The 17,139-nt window shown below is 42.9% G+C and overlaps 1 protein-coding gene across 1 annotated transcript; it reads left to right on the top strand.

Annotated features, from left to right (window-relative positions):
- Nucleotides 1-1,749: 1,749 nt before the first annotated feature.
- Nucleotides 1,750-15,673, top strand: LOC133020365 (carcinoembryonic antigen-related cell adhesion molecule 5-like). The gene is made up of 11 exons (XM_061086890.1): nucleotides 1,750-1,798; nucleotides 1,976-2,242; nucleotides 3,103-3,333; nucleotides 3,439-3,768; nucleotides 4,409-4,681; nucleotides 5,306-5,581; nucleotides 6,571-6,843; nucleotides 6,952-7,218; nucleotides 7,728-8,117; nucleotides 8,664-8,805; nucleotides 15,508-15,673. Exons 1-11 carry the CDS (start codon nucleotides 1,750-1,752, stop codon nucleotides 15,671-15,673), a joined length of 2,664 nt encoding a protein of 887 aa, XP_060942873.1.
- Nucleotides 15,674-17,139: the final 1,466 nt, after the last annotated feature.

The following is a 17,139-nucleotide window of genomic DNA, read 5'->3' as shown; positions in this document are numbered from 1 at the left end:
GAACTTTTGGGAAGACATGTCAAGTTCAGATCATTTCATAGTTTTAAGGTGGAAAGTGAGAATGAAAGACTTAACTTGTTTTTTAAAGAAAACTTTATCCATCACTACCCCTTCCCTTAAACTGTACTTCATATCGATCAATTACTAAAATAAATGTTTTTTGTATTTTGTTTTATTATTGCTAATTTTGCATGTTTATTTATTCATACTCTGCAAACAAAAGGCACAACAAATCAAAGTTTTGATACATTTATTTTGAAATGGTTTCTTTTATTTTGAAAAGGCACTTCCTGAAAAATACGGAAAAGATCGCTACTGGCAGGTTTGCCTCGTCCACAACACTGTCTACCACTGCAGTGAGAACTGCCTTGCACCTTGAACCATGTTTTTTTTTTACTCAGTAACGGATGTAATTTCCAATGTAGCGAAGTACAATACCTCAGTCAAAATCTACTTAAGTAAAAGTAAAATTACCCATTTCAAAAACTACTCAAAAAATTACAAAGTACACAAAAAAATACTCGATTACAGTAACGTGAGTAAATGTAATTTGTTACTTTACACCTCTGGTGAATACGTACGAGAAGTGAACGAGCACCTAGAGGTGATGAGAGTGTTGGACAGTCAATAAATAAAGTGGCGGCGTTAAAACTAAAGAAACGTCTCCTCCTCCTTCTTCAAGGAGTGGTCCGGACGGCTGCTTACCGGCCACTGTGTGTGACTGTGTGTGTGTGTGCATATGTGTGTGTGTCACCCAGATGCGTATGTGTGTGTGTGTGTGTGTCACCCAGATGCAGAGCTGATGAGTGTGCACCCTCCGTCGGCCCAGCGCTAAACAGAGTAGCTGATGGTTAGATAGTGATCAACTACGAACTTTAACAGGAAGAGTGGAAATGTTTGTTGGCGTGTGTGTGGCTGTGTGTGGCTGTGTGTGACTGTGTGTGGCTGCGTGTGACTGCGTGTGACTGCGTGTGACTGCGTGTGACTGCGTGTGACTGCGTGTGACTGCGTGTGACTGCGTGTGACTGCGTGTGACTGCGTGTGGAGCGCTGGCGGTCAGTGACGGAGCGTAATGTAAAGAGTAACGACACATATTGTAGAAATGTAGCGGAGTAAAAGTAAAAAGTATCCACTATTATTTTTACTTAAGTAAAGCACAGATACGTAAACAGAACAGTAACAAAGTAAAAATACTGTGTTACATTCCACCACTGGCTGTGGCTCCGTTGCTTGTTTGAAGTCCGTACCTGCAGGACACCGAGTCGCTGCTAGGAGTTGGTAGAAGCTTGAAGGGCGAGGAGGTTTCCTTGAGAAGGTGAGCTGGAAGCTAAAAAAGACCAATTTTATCCCTGATTCATTGATTTATTTGCCAAAAGATAATTTGATATAAGAAAAGTTGATTTAGAAACAAATCAAACATTGTGATGTCCTCATGGGAATTATAGACTTTAAAGTTACAGGCTGTGAATATTGTCCCGATGATTATCAGAGAAACAATCATCTGATCCACATGAATTCAAATAAATGGATCAAACACAGTAGATCACTGATATTTTAACTTCTTTTATTCATTGAGTTATTGATTCTCAAGACATTTCATACTATTGTACAATTTTTTTGATGGGTAGTTTTAATACTACTGCTCTTACTTGCTTTTACAATATAACAGTACTTAGTAACAGACTTATTACTAGAGTCTGTACTGTGTTTGATTATTTACCAGGTTTATTAATGTCTGATGAGATACCAATGTTTCTTTCAGTGCTGAATACACTCCTCTCCTGTGGACACACTGAATGTGAGTCAGCTCTTTTCTTTATTGATCTCTATCTTTATTAATAAGCATATTTCATCCCATTTTTCTTCGTGTATGTTGTTACTAAGATTAGTGAGTATATGAATGAAATGCAAACTTATAGAACAAAACTGTGGTTGCTATTTCCTCTAACTATGTTCTGTTTGTGCGGGGGGGTAGATGCTGAGCTGACCTTTGAACCCAACTCAACCACTCTATATTCTGGGGAGCACGTTAATCTCACGTGTCACATGAGAGAAGCAAATGTCAGTGAGTGGTTTTATGAATTCAAGTGGAACAACAAACCACTGGTTCCCATCACTTCCACTAACGTGCTCAGGATTCCAGAGCTAACGCCCGACAGGAACGGGGATTATCAGTGCATCGCTCACCACAACAGCTCAGAAGAGAACAGACGGAGCAACAGGGCCACTCTCTCTGTGTCAGGTGAGATCTCCAGAGTCCTTGTCCCCGCTGGGAGCTTCACCCACAGACATGTGGAGACACAGGACAAAGAGAAACACAAGTAAAGACCTTCACAAAAGCTGGGACAGTAGAAACATGAAGCTTATTTTCCACATGGTGTCGACAGCCGGACAAATCCACGTTTCTTCTTCTGAATGCGTCGTTCAGTCTCCACAGTCAAAGCTGAAACACCTGATCTCAGTTCCTGACGTCGACCTTTCACACGGACAGAAAGTCAATCACATCATTCACTCACTTCACTTCAGCTTCTTGTTTGACACAGACATTATAAAAACATTGGAGGAGCAGAGAACAACTGATGCAGACTGTGTTTACTCAATTATATATGATGAAAATATACATTTATACTACATGTACCAAATGATAAAATAATCGTGATTGATTTCTTATTAATTATATAGATATTATTAGTTGTTATTGTAATGGATATATACTGAATATCAAAAATAAAATAATGAGTTGATCTCTAATTTACTTTGAAAATATAGATTTTTGCTATTTTCATGGATTTATACTACATATACTGAATTATTTAATTTGATCATGAATTTATTCTTAATGGAAGTATTATTTTATCCATGTATACTATATAACTACATATACAGAATTATAAAATAATGATGAATTGATTCCTAATCAACATTGAAAATATGTATTTTTTAAATTTTCTTTAATACATTTATACTACTACAGATGTAAAGATTAATAATGAATGAATGAATTTTTTGCTAATTTAATAGATGCTTCACTACATGAACTGAGTTTCATAAAGTAATAAGGAAGGATCCTAATTAAACATGTGAATATTCTTTCCCGAGCAGCACACAGACCCAGAGCCACAGTGAGAGCATCCAGGACGTCCATCCCAGTGGGCGGCTCTCTGACTCTGACCTGTTCTGTGGAGGAGTCTGCGGGTTGGAGCTACGACTGGTTCACACGTTCCCCAGACGCTGAGGAAACCGCCATCGCAACAAATCCTGTGCAAAACTCTCTGAGCATCTCACAGGGAGGCAGCTACTGGTGCAGGGGAAGAAGGACTCACTCAGGTTTCTGCTCAGAGAAGAGTCACGTGCATCACACCGACAGAACCTGTGAGTAGCACGCTTTCATGACTGGCTACGATGAAAACAGAACCAGTCAGCAGCAATATTAACCAGTTCTCTCTGTTGGTTTGATATTTGTGTTTGAATGTTCAGTGTCCAACAGAAGCTTTGTCGTGCTGCAACACAACTGGACTCAGATATTCAGCGGTGAGACGATCTCTGTCAGGTGTGAGATCCAGGGAGGAGGAGACACCCAGTGGGAATATGAATGGAGGACAACAAGCTCCCACCAACCAGTCACTGGTCCAGACACAGCTCCCACACACAGTGAATACAGGCTGGGCACTGCCTCTGTTTTCCACAGTGGAGAGTACTGGTGTAAGGCCAGAGCGGACTGGTATTCCTCAACAGAGTGGAGTGAGGCCTTCCAGCTGAGAGTAACACGTACGTCCAATCGTCTTTCAAAACCTCCACGAGGACGTGACGTATTCACCTCTTAATATTGGTTGTTCTTGGCAGGATTACGTAAAAGCTACTGAACCAATTTCCGCCCAATCCCCAGAAAGCATCTGGGTGTGAACCTGAACTGGTCCACATGTAAACCAGCTAATGTGGCCCAAATACCTTAAAACCAACCTGGGTCTTTCTGGCTCACATCAGGTACTCTAGGCAAAGTGTGATCTGGATGTGGACCTCAAGTGGTCCATGAATGGTGAACATGGCTCAAACAGCACATAACACATGGGGGCCTAACCCTAACCCTTGTGGTTGACACACGGTATTGCTCCGGCTCATCTGTGGCCCGGCTCTGGCAAACAGCAGTGGACTGCCCCAGTGCCATCACTCCATGAGGTGTGTGGGCTGGATGCCAGTGTGACAGTGTGGGACACATCTGGTTCAGAAGCCTTGAGCTATGTGGGGATCAATGAACCTTTTACATGTTGAGATTCATCATTAGACCTTTTTTCTCTTATATATTCCACGATCAGAACTTTGTCCTCTACGGAGTGAAACTCTGCTTCATACGCTTTAATCTTTTTCTCCATTTAATTTGTCTTTCATTTTCTCTCACGCACTTTGAAAGCCGATAAACCCAGGCCCAGGCTGACTGCCGATAGCACAACCATCACAGGAAAGGGAAGCGTAGCACTGAGCTGCTCTGTGGAGAACGCGTCTGAGTGGAGATACGACTGGTTCAGAAGAACCTCAGCCTCCTCTTCAGCTCAGATCCTAAGATATAATGAAACAGATGATGGAATCAGCATCTCAGAGGAAGGCATCTACAGCTGCAGAGGACGGAGAGGAGACACAACCTTCCTCACAGAGGACAGCAACCGAGTCACAATAGAGAACAGAGGTAAGAGTCCGTTTAGAAATCCAAAGACTAGTCACCTCCGCTGTGGAGGTTATATTCTGTCCCTGGACGTTTCTTTCTTTATTTGTTTGTCAGCACGATTACGCAAAAACTACCGAATGGATTTCCACAAAACTTGTGACAGAACCGATGAAATTTAGATGGAATCCAAACATCCAGACTTTCTTTAACACAATGTAACTTTGACTGAGCAACAGCGCCCTCTGCAGCCACACGTGATATTTTTTAATAACTTCAGAGTGTTTCTAACTGATCTCAGTTCAGCTTCACTCTTCAGCTGCAGCTGGTTGTGACAGGTTGTGACTCTCAGTCAGTTCTTCTCTCAGGAGATGGAACCCACTCACCAGAGTCACAGAGAACAGACGCTCAGGGAGAGAAGGAGGAAACTTTCTCCTTATTAAGTCAGAGAATCATCACATTAACTTGGAAGCTGCTGTTTTAAGGTTAAAAAGTTTCACAGTGTTTTGCTTTAAGATTGTGTGATTCTTTTTTGATTCTTTCCCTGATGAAAAGATGAGAGGACTGGTATCTGTACAGTTTGGTGGAGGGAGGAGCTGTACTGAGCCATTCTACTTTCTTCTGTTCTCTGTTTCTATTTGTGATCAGTTTCCCACAAGGCGTCTGTGGCCCTGCAGCCTGACTGGTCTCTGGTCTTCAGCGGTGAGACGATCACTGTCCGGTGTGAGGTCCCTGCAGATGTCCTGACTGAGGGGGAGTATGAATGGACCAAACCCAACTCAACTAGGGTTCCAACACACAATGAATTCAGGATTGTCAATGCGTCCTCGTCCGACAGTGGAAGCTACAGGTGTTTGGCTAAAGACAAGAAGAACTTGAATTCCACGACCGAGTGGAGCGATGACGTCACATTAACAGTTTCTGGTGAGAAAGACCGAGTTTTGAGAACCTGGCAAATGTCTCGTTCAGTTTATGTTCATATGCGCTGATAGGAAATAGAATACAACAAAACAGTAATGAGGGATGCACCGATTCAAAAGCTGAACATCTTACTGATATTTATCTCGTTGTTGCGATCAGCCTATTGACGAGTAAGATGAAGTTCACCGATGTTTAGATGTTATTCTCATCTGGGAGGAAACAAGTGCTGTTCAGAATCCAAGCCAAAACATCCTGGACACAAACGATCTGGGACCAAGGTCCTGCCGATACTCGACCAATCGTGAGTCAGCCTCAGCTGTCAGTCACGATGTTTCATCCGGTTTTTATTTATAACGTCAAAAAACTAATTCAGTTCAACTCAAAACTTGAACATACATCAGAGGTACAAGAACGTCCTTTCCTCCTGAGATAATCTGACCTGTACTGCAGCCAGCCACCAGGGGGCGAACTCACTGTTGTGGAGCTGTGATGTCGTCCATCTTTATATACGGTGGATGCTCAGCACCTTTAGACCAGATGGATGTGGGCCACTTCAGGCAGTGATGCGGCTCCTCTAGCTTTCCTGTGGACAGAATGGATCCGAGCCGAAACTCGTCCACTTGTTAAAGAGCTAATGTGGCCCAACGCTCCCAAAACACACCTGGGTCTTTATGGTGAACATGCGGTGCTCTAGGCAACGTGTGACCTGGATGTGAACCTAAAGTGGTCCATGTGGTGAATATGAAAAATGATTCAAAGGAATCTGGGCCACGTCTGGCAGCTTTGGTTAATGTACGGTACGGCTGTGGCTAACTTGTGGCTCTGATGTGGCAAACAGGTGGTATAATCTGGGCCAAACCATTGTGTACTTCTGCTTTTACTGCTGTTTTAGTTTGTACGACTGCAGAAGACTGAAGGAGATACATGTTCTACTCATTTCATTCAACTCACATGAAATGGACTAAATGCCAAAGTGTTTTTAACATTAACAGAAAGACCAGCGGCGAACCTGAGTGCTGACCACAGAGCCTTTCCAGTAGGGGGCAGTGTGCTCCTGACCTGCTCCGTGGGCCCAGCATCACCTGGATGGAAGTATTATTGGTACAGAGGTAAGAAAACCTCGAAGCCCCTGACGGATGAGGATTTCAAGTCACATGGACAAAGTGCTAGTGCCTCACGTGAAGGACTGTACTGGTGCAGAGGAGGAAGAGGAGATCCAGTTCACTACACCCAGTACAGTAACTCAGTCAGGATTCATGGAATCGGTGAGTGAGGAGAGAATCCATTCTGCGTTCATGACTGTTTGTTGAGATGACGTAAAGGTTGATGCTGATACAAGCTGTTATTCTGTCTTTACTGGTGAATATGAACAGTCCACAACAGAGCTGCTGCGACTCTTCAACCCAACTGGCCGAACACATACAGAGGAGAAGCCGTCACCCTGAGGTGTGAGATCCAGGGAGGAGACTCTGAGTGGGAGTATGAATGGACAGCAACCAGCTCACATGCACCTCCCAACACAAAGGAGTTCAGGATCAGTCTGGGGTCAGATCTGAGCGGCAGCTACTGGTGTCAGGGCCGACTGAAAGGTGCACGGCAGAACTCCACAGGATGGAGTGCTCCCCTCACGTTGTCTCACGGTGAGTCAAGTCATATTTACTATTAAAATATAGGTGTTAAAGTTTAAATATAACAAAGTTTATGTGTGTTCAATGCACATGTACAAAAGAGAAGCCAAAATATCACGGATACCAGCCATCTTTCACTTTTCAGGTAATTTAGAGCCAGAGTCTGTGAAATCATGATGGAGGTGTGGAGCTGGGGCATCGAGGTCCCGCCCATACATGTGCTCGACCAATCACCAGTCAGAGTGAGCTGTCAATCAGGACGTTTCACTGTTTTTATAGCATCAAATAAATTAATAATAATTAAAACCAAACTGATGAGAAACATGAACATGTGAACAAACTGAAATGAAAGAAGCCATGGTCGACATATACTGCAGGCAGCCACCAGGGGGCGGTGTTATAGTTTGGCTTCACTTTTGGGGGCAGTCATGTCGACGGCTGAATGTGAAGCATCCAGAAACTGCATTGGTTCCAAAATGAAACAAACATGAAGACGTGTTTTTGACGATGTTCCGTTTCAGCGGCTGCACCACCACCTGTCGTCACTGTGTCTCCGTCATGGCTGACTCCTGGAGCCTCCGGGACTCTCAACTGTGGGGGGGGTCCACATCCCACTGCAGGGTGGAGGTTCTACTGGTACAGAGCTGACCCCATTAGTTTGCATCCAGTCCGCAGACGTCGAGATACAGTTTTTTACGAAATAAAGGGAATGTTACCTGGATTAATCAGGTGGAGATTGCACACTCCTGAGTTCAGTTATGAGCTGCTCCCAGGAAGCGACGGAGGAACTGAACAAAACTCCTTCGTCATCCAAGGCCTGACGGAGTCAGCAGGTTATGCATGTCGAGCTGGAAGAGGAGACCCCGTGTTTTACACTGAGTACAGTGAGACAAAGTGGGTGTGGCCTGTAGGTGAGTTTGTTTCTTTCTCTTGAAGCAGATGTTGTCCCTTCAGTCGGTCAGTTACTTGGGCAACTTTACTTTGGCTGGTTCCTCCAGCTGATTCACTTTTAGAGGTCATAGGTCAAAGGTCAAGACAGATACAGGGTTAGAGAGACAATCTGAAGCTTATATTGATCAGAGAATCATTCCCAAAATCTATTGTCACATGAAGTTATTTTTTTGTGTGCATCCTATAGGACTGACCTTAAGTTGATATTATTTATGATCATATGCTAGGACTGACATCATCATGATGTCACTGTGATGTCACTGTGATGTCACTGTGATGTCAACAAACGATGTCGTTCTTCTGACGTTTCCTCTGTAAAATGATGCAAAGTCTAAATTGACTCTTTAATCTGGAAACATTAGAAATGTATTCTGGTAATATTATGACCTTATTCCCCAAAACCAGATGTGACTGAGATGGAGTCTCTGCTGATGGCTTCACGTCTTTAATGCTCAACTAATTTAAACCATTAGTTTCTGTTTCACACTTCATGTCACGTTTTTCAGATTCCTATTCGTCAGTGTCTCTCACAGTGAGTCCGGACTCAGTGCAGCACTTCTTTGGTGACAAGATCCGTCTGACCTGCGAGGGAAACTCTGATAAACTGAGATTGTGGATGTTTACTGAATACGGTGTACAAGTGTCAGAGTACGAGTCTCAGGAGAGAAGCTACACATGGAACAAGAATTATCTTTCTTCTGGAGTTTACTGGTGTGAATCTGGATCAGAGATCAGCAACGCAGTCAACATCACTACAGGTTGTAGTTTTTCATTGAATCTATTCACACTGTGCATGTTTCCAACATCCCATAATGTGATTTAAAGGTAGAGTAACTGAAAGTGGGGAGCACTGCCTCCCTTCACTGCTCCTGCGGGAGCTGCACCCCCCACATGTACCAAGGTGCATCACATCAAACATGATCTTATTTACACAAACCACACGTTCAACGCCCAGAATCAGCTGTGAGAGTGTGTCCGTCTGCGTTAAACAAGCAGACATCACGTGACTGTGTGGACGCCACAGCCCACAGCGCCACCCGGAGGCTGTTTCCCTCTCTCTACTCAAGAGGGAGCTCTTTTGGTTGGAGAGCAGGACTTATTGATGTCACATTCAGATTTAGTGATGCTCTCACTCTAAACCCTGCGCTCACACTCAACTCTCCCCTGCTTGAGCTCAGATGTCCTGCTCTTGAAGCCAGGGCTGTGTATTGAAACCAGATGTTTTTCCAGCGCACACACAACGTACAGCTCATTGACGTGAGGAGCAGAATGTGACAAAAAGTGCATTGAATGACTTTGTCTCCACTTTAACATCTAATATTTAGACTTATGCTGTTGATATACGAGCTGAATTATCAGGTTGTTCACATTGTTGATGGTTTTTTAACTGTTTACAGATTCAGATCGTGTTATCCTGGAGAGCCCTGCCCATCCTGTGACTGGGGGACAGTCCGTTACTCTCAACTGCTTATGTTTCGGGTTAGGGTTCTCCATAATCCTCGATTCCAACTTCTCTTTCTACAAAAATGGGGAACTCCTCCAAAGTGATGTCAGAGGGAAACTGGAAATCTCAGCTGTGTCAAAGTCAGATGAAGGTTTCTACAAGTGTGAACATTCAGGATTCTTCTCACCAGAGAGTTGGATGTCAGTAAAATGTGAGTGTGATCAATATGAGGTAGAAAAGGAGTCTCCAGGTTGAGAAGTAGATTCAAATCTTTTCTACTCAGTATTTTCACTGAGACGGTTTCTAAACACCAGCTCCACTTGCTCAATACACTTATAAAACATTTTCACTTATTTGTACACATATACAAAGTATTTCTACAGCTACAAACGTTTTTTGCACATATTAAAATATTTCTTCAACTAAAAAACTTATTCATACAGTTATGTTTTTTCACATCAAAATGTCTGCTGAAGTGTTGGTTCTATGTTTGTCCACGTCATGGATCTTTCTCTGCTCCTCACTGCTCCTCCTCTGATCAGTGACTCCTGCAGCACCTCCCTCTACGTCTCCTGTGCCGCTGGTCGTTGGGCTGGTTGGAGGCTTCACACTGATTCTCCTCCTCTCGCTGCTGCTGTTGTGTTGGTGCAGGAGTTCAAAGAGTGAGAGCTGCTCTGGTTCAATTCATTTAAATCAAACTTATTTAAAACTATTTTGTTTGGAGAGCAGGACTTATTGATGTCACATTCAGATTTTGTGATGCTCTCACTCTAAACCCTGCGCTCACACTCAACTCTCCCCTGCTTGAGCTCAGATGTCCTGCTCTTGAAGCCAGAGCTGTGTATTGAAACCAGATGTTTTTCCAGCGCACACACAACGTACAGCTCATGGACGTGAGGAGCAGAATTTGACAAAAAGTGCATTGAATGACTTTGGCTCCACTTTAACATCTAATGTTTAGACTCAAGCTGTTTATATACGAGCTGAATTATCACGTTGTTCACATTGTTGATGGTTTTTTATCTGTTTACAAATTCAGATCGAGTTTTCCTGGAGAGCCCTGCCCATCCTGTGACTGAGGGACAGTCCGTTACTCTCAACTGCTCATGCAGGGTTCCCTGGCTTTCCTTGAAAAAAAATTCCATGCTACCTTCTAATTTTCCAGGTACCATATTAAGTGATGATCTATAGGCCCCTGAAGCTTTCCGCCCCCATCCGTGCCCCCCTCCCCTCACACACACAACCCCCTAGGCATCTGACTACTTAGGCTACTTGATTTAAAAGATGTGCCAGTCAAGTTTACATTGTAAATGCTCAGAGATTATGTCTTGTTGATAATATCAATACATGAAATAATGCAACAAGCTGTAGATGAGCAACAATTTATTGAACTGGAACTTTGAGACACATGAGCACTGGGATTTATATATGTTCTCTCTTCCACTCCTCTCCTATGTCTTTTTTGTATCATTTTTTTAAAGAAGAAAACGAAAAATCACAAAATAGCTAAAAGTAGATATAACAATGAATGTTACAGAATCGAGGTTTTGATCAAGACTAGACTGGTCATGTCAACTAGTATTTAAGTAATGTCACAGCCTAATGTGAAAATGTATTGGTAGTTAGCTAGCAATGCAAGCTAGCCAACACTAGCTAGTTAGTTAGCAAGCTGAATGTTGGTAAGCAAGATTGCACTGCATGTGCTTGCTAACCATCAGTAATGAATCCAAATTCAAAACAAACTCCCCTAAATGTGGTGAATAACACGGTTTTAGGAAAAGTCAATGAGTGAAATACATATGGTGATCAAACATAGTTCTAGTATTTTAAAAGCAAGGTAAAAATTACCTCAATAATTCTAGTGTAAGCTGCTAGCTAGCAAGTTGCAGCTAGCTAGTTAGCAAGATTGCACTGCTTACTAACTAACGTTGATAAACCCAGGTTTACTACACAGTTAAAAACAGCTAATTACATTTGAGGATAAACTTGCATAAGAAGTTTCACTGTAGATGTCAAGGCTCCCGTGTTGGCTGGGAAATGCATGTATTTGACCCTTCTATTGAGATCGCGAGGTAACGTTTCTCGGCTATTATTCCCGAAGTCCAACAATCCGAAACTATACTTTTAAAGTCCCTATCACCAGGTTGCCTGCATCAAATTCCAACATCCAATATACCAGATAGGATGCCAATAGCATGCTCTACAATATGGGATCATCCATTTCTATCTACAGTAAAGCTGTTCACATGTAAAGGGTTTTTATAAACTCATCTTAATTATGTGCTCAATAGTTTCATTTTATTACTATTTTACACATCATCCAATAAAATTTTCCAGGACAACTGTTTCAATTTCCATGTAAGTGTTCACTTTTGCTCAGTTTCCATGACTTTTCCAAACCTGGAAAATGAAAAAATAAATTCCATGTTTTCCATGGTTTCCAGGTACCGTGGGAAAACTCGATTCCAACTTCTCTTTCTACAAAAATGATGAACTCCTCCAAAGTGATGTCAGAGGGAAACTGGAAATCTCAGCTGTGTCAAAGTCAGATGAAGGTTTCTACAAGTGTGAACATTCAGGAGTCTTCTCAGAGGAGAGTTGGATGTCAGTAAAATGTGAGTGTGATCAATATGAGGTAGAAAAGGATTTTCACGAGACGGCTTCTAAACACCAGGTCCACTTGCATTAAATAAATTTGGTTATCAAAATAAAATATTAAGTATTAATATTAAAAATATTAATATTAAATCATAACTTGGATTGATTAAAGTCACCTCGGGGCACCACCGTTCAAAGGAGGGGAAAAGATAGCCAATTTATCGATTAAGTCTCATAAATGTACTGACTACAAATTTGCAACTTCGATTAACAATTAAATTAATAACTATAATCAAAATTACAATATAGATAGTTAGCTAAGTTGAAGGATATGGAGTTCTTGACAGTGTAGAGGATGGCAATATCCACTGATGCAACATTACTGAAAGAACATTTGTGAAAGAAAAACATTTATTATGAAGATAATAAAGTATAAAAAACACAAATTACTAACGGTAACAACCTACCGTTAACCGATAACTTACTGAACAAAGATGTGTATGCGAGTGTTTGAGTCTCTGTGAGTCAGTGTGCTTCCAAAATGTTGGCCAACCTAAAGATAACGCCCCCCCCCCGCCTTTTTGAAGTAGTTTTCGGACAGGTAGCGCGGGGCAGAGATAATTAGGTGAAGGATTATGCTTGTGCTTGAGTTGGTTCTAAATCAGAGAAATAGTGTCGACTAAAATGCAAAGAAAGACTGTGAAGAGCCTAGCAAACGAACATTACTGTCGAATAACTTATAACAGAAGTATCACAACACAAATCAAACTTATAAACACCACACAGAAACAAATAAACACTCTTGCTTAGCGCAGTATAATTATTAAGCCCAGTTGTGTTACCCGTCCGTGAAAAGGGGAAAAAGGAAATTTCTGTGCAGTTCTCAGTTCTGTGAAGTCGTCTGGCTGGTTGTGTGGTTTCTGCCTTCGAGGTTCTGTTGAGCTGTGCAGCTCAGACGCTGGTTGAAGTTTTCCTGGAGGACATCGAGTCGCTGCTCAGAGTTTGGTAGAACTTGGGTTGCAAGGAGGTGTTGTGCAATAGGAGTAGACTTGACGTTGGCTAATTATTAATAATCATGAAATATGATTATTTAAATAATAAAAAAATATTTTATTAAAAATAATTAAAAATGATAAGGCTATCACTTAAGAATAGTAAAAAAATGAATTAGAAATGATAAGGTTATCCATTAAGAATAGTAATAAATAATTAATGAAAACAATAAAATTATCAATTAAGAATGATACAATCTGTAATTATTACTTATCGTAGCGGGGCACCACCCTGGTTACAGGGAACAACGAGTCAAACTATAAATATCAGTCTCATCTGATAAAAGTTAAATTAATAATCTCAATATTTGATATTAATGATTAAATAAAAAACAATGAAAGGTTTTAAGTTCAAGCCCAGGCTATCATAATCCAGCTGTATTCACATACATATGCACAAATAATCACAAGATACAGATACTTTAATTACAAAAGGATTTATTAAAAAGGGGAAATAAAGTTAATGTTGTTCAATGATTCTTCATTTTAACTAACTCCAATATTTCAAAGATAACAGCATCAGCAGCACTTATCACAATTCAGAACACACATATAAAACCTATAGTTTATGTATCCCTGTCTGTGTGTGTGTGTCTGTGTCAATGTGTCTCTCTGCGTGTGTGTGTGTGTGTGTGTGTGTGTGGGTGGGTGGGTGGGTGGGTGTGTGTGTGAAAGAGAGAGAGAGAGAGAGGGGTATAGCAATGACGCAGTCACATGGTGACGTGGTCTTGTCACATCCAAGATGGCGGCCGATAATGATTCAAGGAATTATTAGGGCCTAAATACTCTCAAAATGGTGGTGACTACAAACAAAATGGAGGTGCCGCTTTGGAATTTAGAGCCAAACGGGGAGGAGAGAGAGAGAGGAGGCGTGGCAATAATAAACTCTCAAAATGGTGGTCTAACTCGCGTTATTCAAAATGGAGCCTATGTTAATGACACCATGTGGCCGGAGCCCAAAATGGCGGTCGCCAAATTACACAAAGGAATTTTCAGACAAAGAGAATTCTTTATCTCTGCTTTGGCCCTGGGGCCGCATGGCTTCCAGATGCGTCCAGTCTCTCTAAGTATAAATGTATCTATGTGACGTGAACTGTATAAATACAGATCGGAACGTGTGTGTAGGTAGGTTTAGGATGAGAGAGAGAGAGAGAGAGAGGGAAGGAGCATGCAAAACACGCTCTCAAAAACACCGTCAGAGACAAGTTTAACATTTACTTTACCACTCAGCACCCAAGCGGCGTTGTGTGCTGAAGTTTGACCGGTAAAGTCTCTGTAAAGTTGTTCAGACGGTCACAGTGCGGCCGGAGACGCTTCGTCGCTGCGCTTAAACACTGTAACACGGCTATCATAAAAATAGGAGACACGGAGGTCCCACAAACAAATACACTCAAATAAAGACAATATGCTTAGTATTAAAACTAGTATCTGCCCAGACAATATAAGCCTCTTACTGTACAACCCTCGCGGTGTGCGTGCGCGACTGCGCGAAAGGGCCGAGCTCGCTGCTGGACCGGAAAGGGAGCGAATTTCCTCGTGCTGCCTTGAACGGGATGAAGCTTTGTCTTCTTCTGCAGGGATGTGCGGCTGCTTGTAGCCGTTGTAGATCGTGTGGAAAAAGAAATAGTCTGTGTCTCACTCGTCCCGCGAGCGAATTTCCTGTGCTGATCTTTTCAAGTTAAAATAACAAAAAGTAGTTCTATCAAAATAAAACCTGACTGAAGGTAAAATAGAGGAAATTAAATAAAATGAATTAAAACAAACGTCCGTGAATCGCCCCCTTAGCAACTAAATCATCTGGATAGACCTGGAGAGGTCTGGAGAGGTCTTCAGTGCATGGGTAAAAAGCTGAAACAAAAGTAGTTATCGCCTCCTTTAGTTACTGGGTCATCTGGTCAGGCCACGGGAAGTCTGGTTGCAACTTCAGTACAGGAAAATGGCAGCGAGCTCTGTGGGCTCAACAGTTTTATACCACCTGAGGAGTTCCTGCCTCCTCAGGAAGTGGTCATGGGCTTCAGTTGGCTCTCAGCCAATAAAATGTAAGGGTTACAACCTTAGTGGGCGGGGATTCGACCTCAGTGGGTGTTTTAGGATCACAGTTGGGGTTCTCTTGAAGACACCAGAGATGCTCCCCCACCCGGATAGCTGTGGAATGCCTGGTTTCAGAGTGAAACTGGCCAAACTGGTTTCAGCTTGGTCTCAAAGTTTTATTACCCATTGTGTGGTAGTGAGCACCCTGGTGTCTCCCCCCAACAGAGGGTTCCTTGGTGAGATGAGCTGGAAGCTGCACCTTTTTGCTCCTCTTGAAGAGTTGGATGGAACGAGAAGATGTGAGCTGGAGAACCCAGGCTCCTCCCCTCGGCGATGCAGGAAGAGAGGCTGGACAGCCTTCTGCCCTCGGAGGGATTGTAGAAAGAGATAGAAGAGAGGGAGAACTGGCCTTATATCGGCCCGGGACCTCACAGGTCCTGGGCCCAGATGGACCAATAGGAGTTGACCCTTGTGTCTCTGGTGGCTTTTCACACCTCTGTGTGAAGTTGAGGCATCCTGTGAGACTGAAGGCCAATTTATGCCTCTCCGTTTTTTCTATTACGGACAGATAAGACCGCCCTATCCGTCGTGAAACGCCCTCTCCGAGTGCTTCGGACAGCTTTTCGTACACGTCTGATTTTTCTAACTATCCGTCTTCATGTTGGAGACCCGATGGACCGCTCTTGGCTGTGATTGGTCCGCGAACGACATCATTTCCGTATGACGTCATTTCCGTATTTCCGGACCTCAAACTTCCTGTTTACTTGTAGCAACAAACACGAACACAACTATGATTCTACGATTAATGTGACGTGTGTGTTAAGCCAGCGGAGTTGTCCGGCTGACGGTGGCTCGTTAGAGCACTGAGGGCATGTGTGCACGGTCACATACGGTTATAACGAGCTTTCAAAACGGCGCTAGCAGGCTAGGCTAGCCACCATGCTAACTGCGGTGGTAACAGTGCAAGAACCCGCCGTCACGACTTTAATTCCACTTCTATCATGACACTGTTTCTATAATACCGTCAGGTTAGAAGCAAACACTGGATAGTAGTTGTTAGTGCCGGGAGTCCCTGCTGACTGTGTGTGGAAGCTGGGGGGGAGCTAGCTCCGGGTAGCTTCTAGCTACATGTAGCCTCAAGCAGATTCAAGCTGTGGAATCAGCAACACAGTTCGGAAACAAGACCAGAGAACCGCTGCGCTAAGAAACTATAACATCAGCATCTTGACCCGCTGGGTGTCACTTTATTTAGTTCTGTTAGTTGCCATGGTTCAGTGTGTGGGAGGAGCTAACATGTCAACAGAGACACGTGGACTTCTTCTTCCCAAATGGGGTAGGCTTCGCTGAGCTCGTCTTCCATTGCGCCACCTATGGGTTTGGCGGGGAATTGTTTTTAGACGGATAGTCGTCGGAGAAGTAAAAATCAAAAAGACTCTTTGCCACCCGCTGAGACCTCTCCGAGAAACGGACTCGTAGAAGTATATAAGAGCCTTGAGTTCCTTGGCTTTCTCCGGAACAAAGGGACATGCGGTTTCAGGCTTTTGACTCCACATGTAGGCCGAAGAGGAGGCCTTTGGTTTCACTAAAACCCTGTCCCACATTGCACCTATTAAAACATGTCTTCAACTACAAAACTTATTCACAATGTTGTTTTTTTTCACATCATAATGTCTGCTGAAGTGTTGGTTCTATGTTTGTCCACGTCATGGATCTTTCTTTGCTCCTCACTGCTCCTCCTCTGATCTGTGACTCTTGCAGCACCTCCTTCTACGTCTCCTGTGCCGCTGGTCGTTGGGCTGGTTGGAGGCTTCACACTGATTCTCCTCCTCTCGCTGCTGCTGTTGTGTTGGTGCAGGA

Source organism: Limanda limanda, chromosome 15 (assembly GCF_963576545.1).
Source record: "Limanda limanda chromosome 15, fLimLim1.1, whole genome shotgun sequence".
Classification (NCBI taxonomy): Eukaryota; Metazoa; Chordata; class Actinopteri; order Pleuronectiformes; family Pleuronectidae; genus Limanda; species Limanda limanda.
Note: the sequence above shows the minus strand (reverse complement) of the source record. Positions and strands in the feature narration are given on the sequence as shown.